This window comes from Olea europaea, unplaced genomic scaffold (genome assembly GCF_002742605.1).
Source record: "Olea europaea var. sylvestris unplaced genomic scaffold, O_europaea_v1 scaffold2524, whole genome shotgun sequence".
Taxonomy (NCBI): Eukaryota; Viridiplantae; Streptophyta; class Magnoliopsida; order Lamiales; family Oleaceae; genus Olea; species Olea europaea.
The window spans coordinates 53,773-55,197 of NW_019243496.1; the positions used below are offsets into that span (position 1 = coordinate 53,773).

At 37.1% G+C, this 1,425-nt stretch overlaps 1 protein-coding gene across 1 annotated transcript; it reads left to right on the top strand.

Moving 5' to 3' along the window:
- Nucleotides 1–555: 555 nt before the first annotated feature.
- Nucleotides 556–1,284, top strand: LOC111382577 (rapid alkalinization factor-like). The gene has a single exon (XM_023006596.1). It carries the CDS (start codon nucleotides 734–736, stop codon nucleotides 1,097–1,099), a length of 366 nt encoding a protein of 121 aa, XP_022862364.1. The 5' UTR covers nucleotides 556–733; the 3' UTR covers nucleotides 1,100–1,284.
- The last annotated feature ends 141 nt before the right edge of the window (nucleotides 1,285–1,425 follow it).

A 1,425-nucleotide genomic window follows, 5' to 3' on the forward strand; every position in this document is an offset into this window, starting at 1 on the left:
AAGACAAAATGCTTATGATTGAACAAATAAAAAATTCAGACATTTAAAAAGTCAAATTAGAAAATTATCTCTTTAATTGACCGTTCATTGATCACTCCCACAAGTTCGATTTTAGGGTGTGTTTGGGATTGATTTTCTAGGCCAAGAAACTATTTTTTGCCGTTATCAACCGCATTTTTTGACTAGCAAATTCACAACTGGGATCCATATTCAAATGTAACGGCTAATTTTTTGTTGTTGATCCATTCAAGAATCAATGACAGACAAGACATTAGTAAATAAATGAGAGAAGTCATCTTCATCTTGTTAATCATGTGCATTAGCTATAATTAAAATGTTAATTGAATTTTTTTTTTAAATATTTTCTACTTTATTATCGACTTACAAGTTACATGCTGAAACTCAATTTGTAACATCGAGACGTTTCTTTCAACGTCATGAGTTCTTTTTTCCTTTCCTCCCCAGTGTATTCATTTTCTTAGGTAATATTTCAATGGCTAGTGGTATTATCGTAGTTTCTAAAATATATGAGGCCTAATTATTATCCCTCCTACACTTATATATTTCGGCGTATTCCCCCATCCCACTTGCATTTGTTCTTTGTTAACTCCTCAAATACCAATAAGTAAAGGAAAGAGAGAAAGATAGCCACCATTTTCGACAGCCGCTGGAAACCACTGCCTGAATCAGGAACCGAGAAGGGAAGGAAAAGATTGCATTCAAAATCAACTTTATGAGTATGGCAAGAATAGTTTCTTCTCTACTTTTCACGCTCTGCATAGTCGTATCTCTACTACTTTCCCACGCATCGGCTAACTCAGAGCTGGAGGAGGCCGGCTGGCTTATGCCGATGATGAGATCCGGTTGCAAAGGAACGATTGCCGAGTGTCTATCCGACATAGATGAAGAATTCGATCTGGATTCCGAGTCCAACCGGCGCGTCCTAGCCATTCGCCGCCGCTACATCAGCTACGGTGCGCTCCGGAGGAACAATGTCCCCTGCTCCCGCCGCGGAGCCTCCTACTACAACTGCCGTCCTGGCGCTCGGGCCAACCCCTACACCCGTGGCTGCTCCGCCATCACTCGGTGCAGGAGTTAAAATTCCTTCAAACTACTGCTATGTTTATTAAATTGCAAAAAGAAATTATCATTTTTTAACTCTCTCTTTTTCGAGATTGGGTGTTTGGTATACAAGAAAATGGAGATTTAGGGGGTTTGTTAATGGTGAATTATCGTTGTTATTATTATTTCCATGTTGTCTTATGCACAATTCAATTTTTGTAATTTTTTTTTTTTTGTGAATAATAATTCATTTTCATAATTTATTGAATTATACATTATTTTTTATTTGTGCACATTTTGAATAAAATAATGGACAATTCTACTAGTACATTATTTTTCACATCAATTTTCACAGCACACACA

Bases quoted from the DNA above. Each gene is read 5' to 3' on its own strand.
- LOC111382577 (XM_023006596.1), top strand. From the start codon at position 734: ATGAGTATGGCAAGAATAGTTTCTTCTCTACTTTTCACGCTCTGCATA.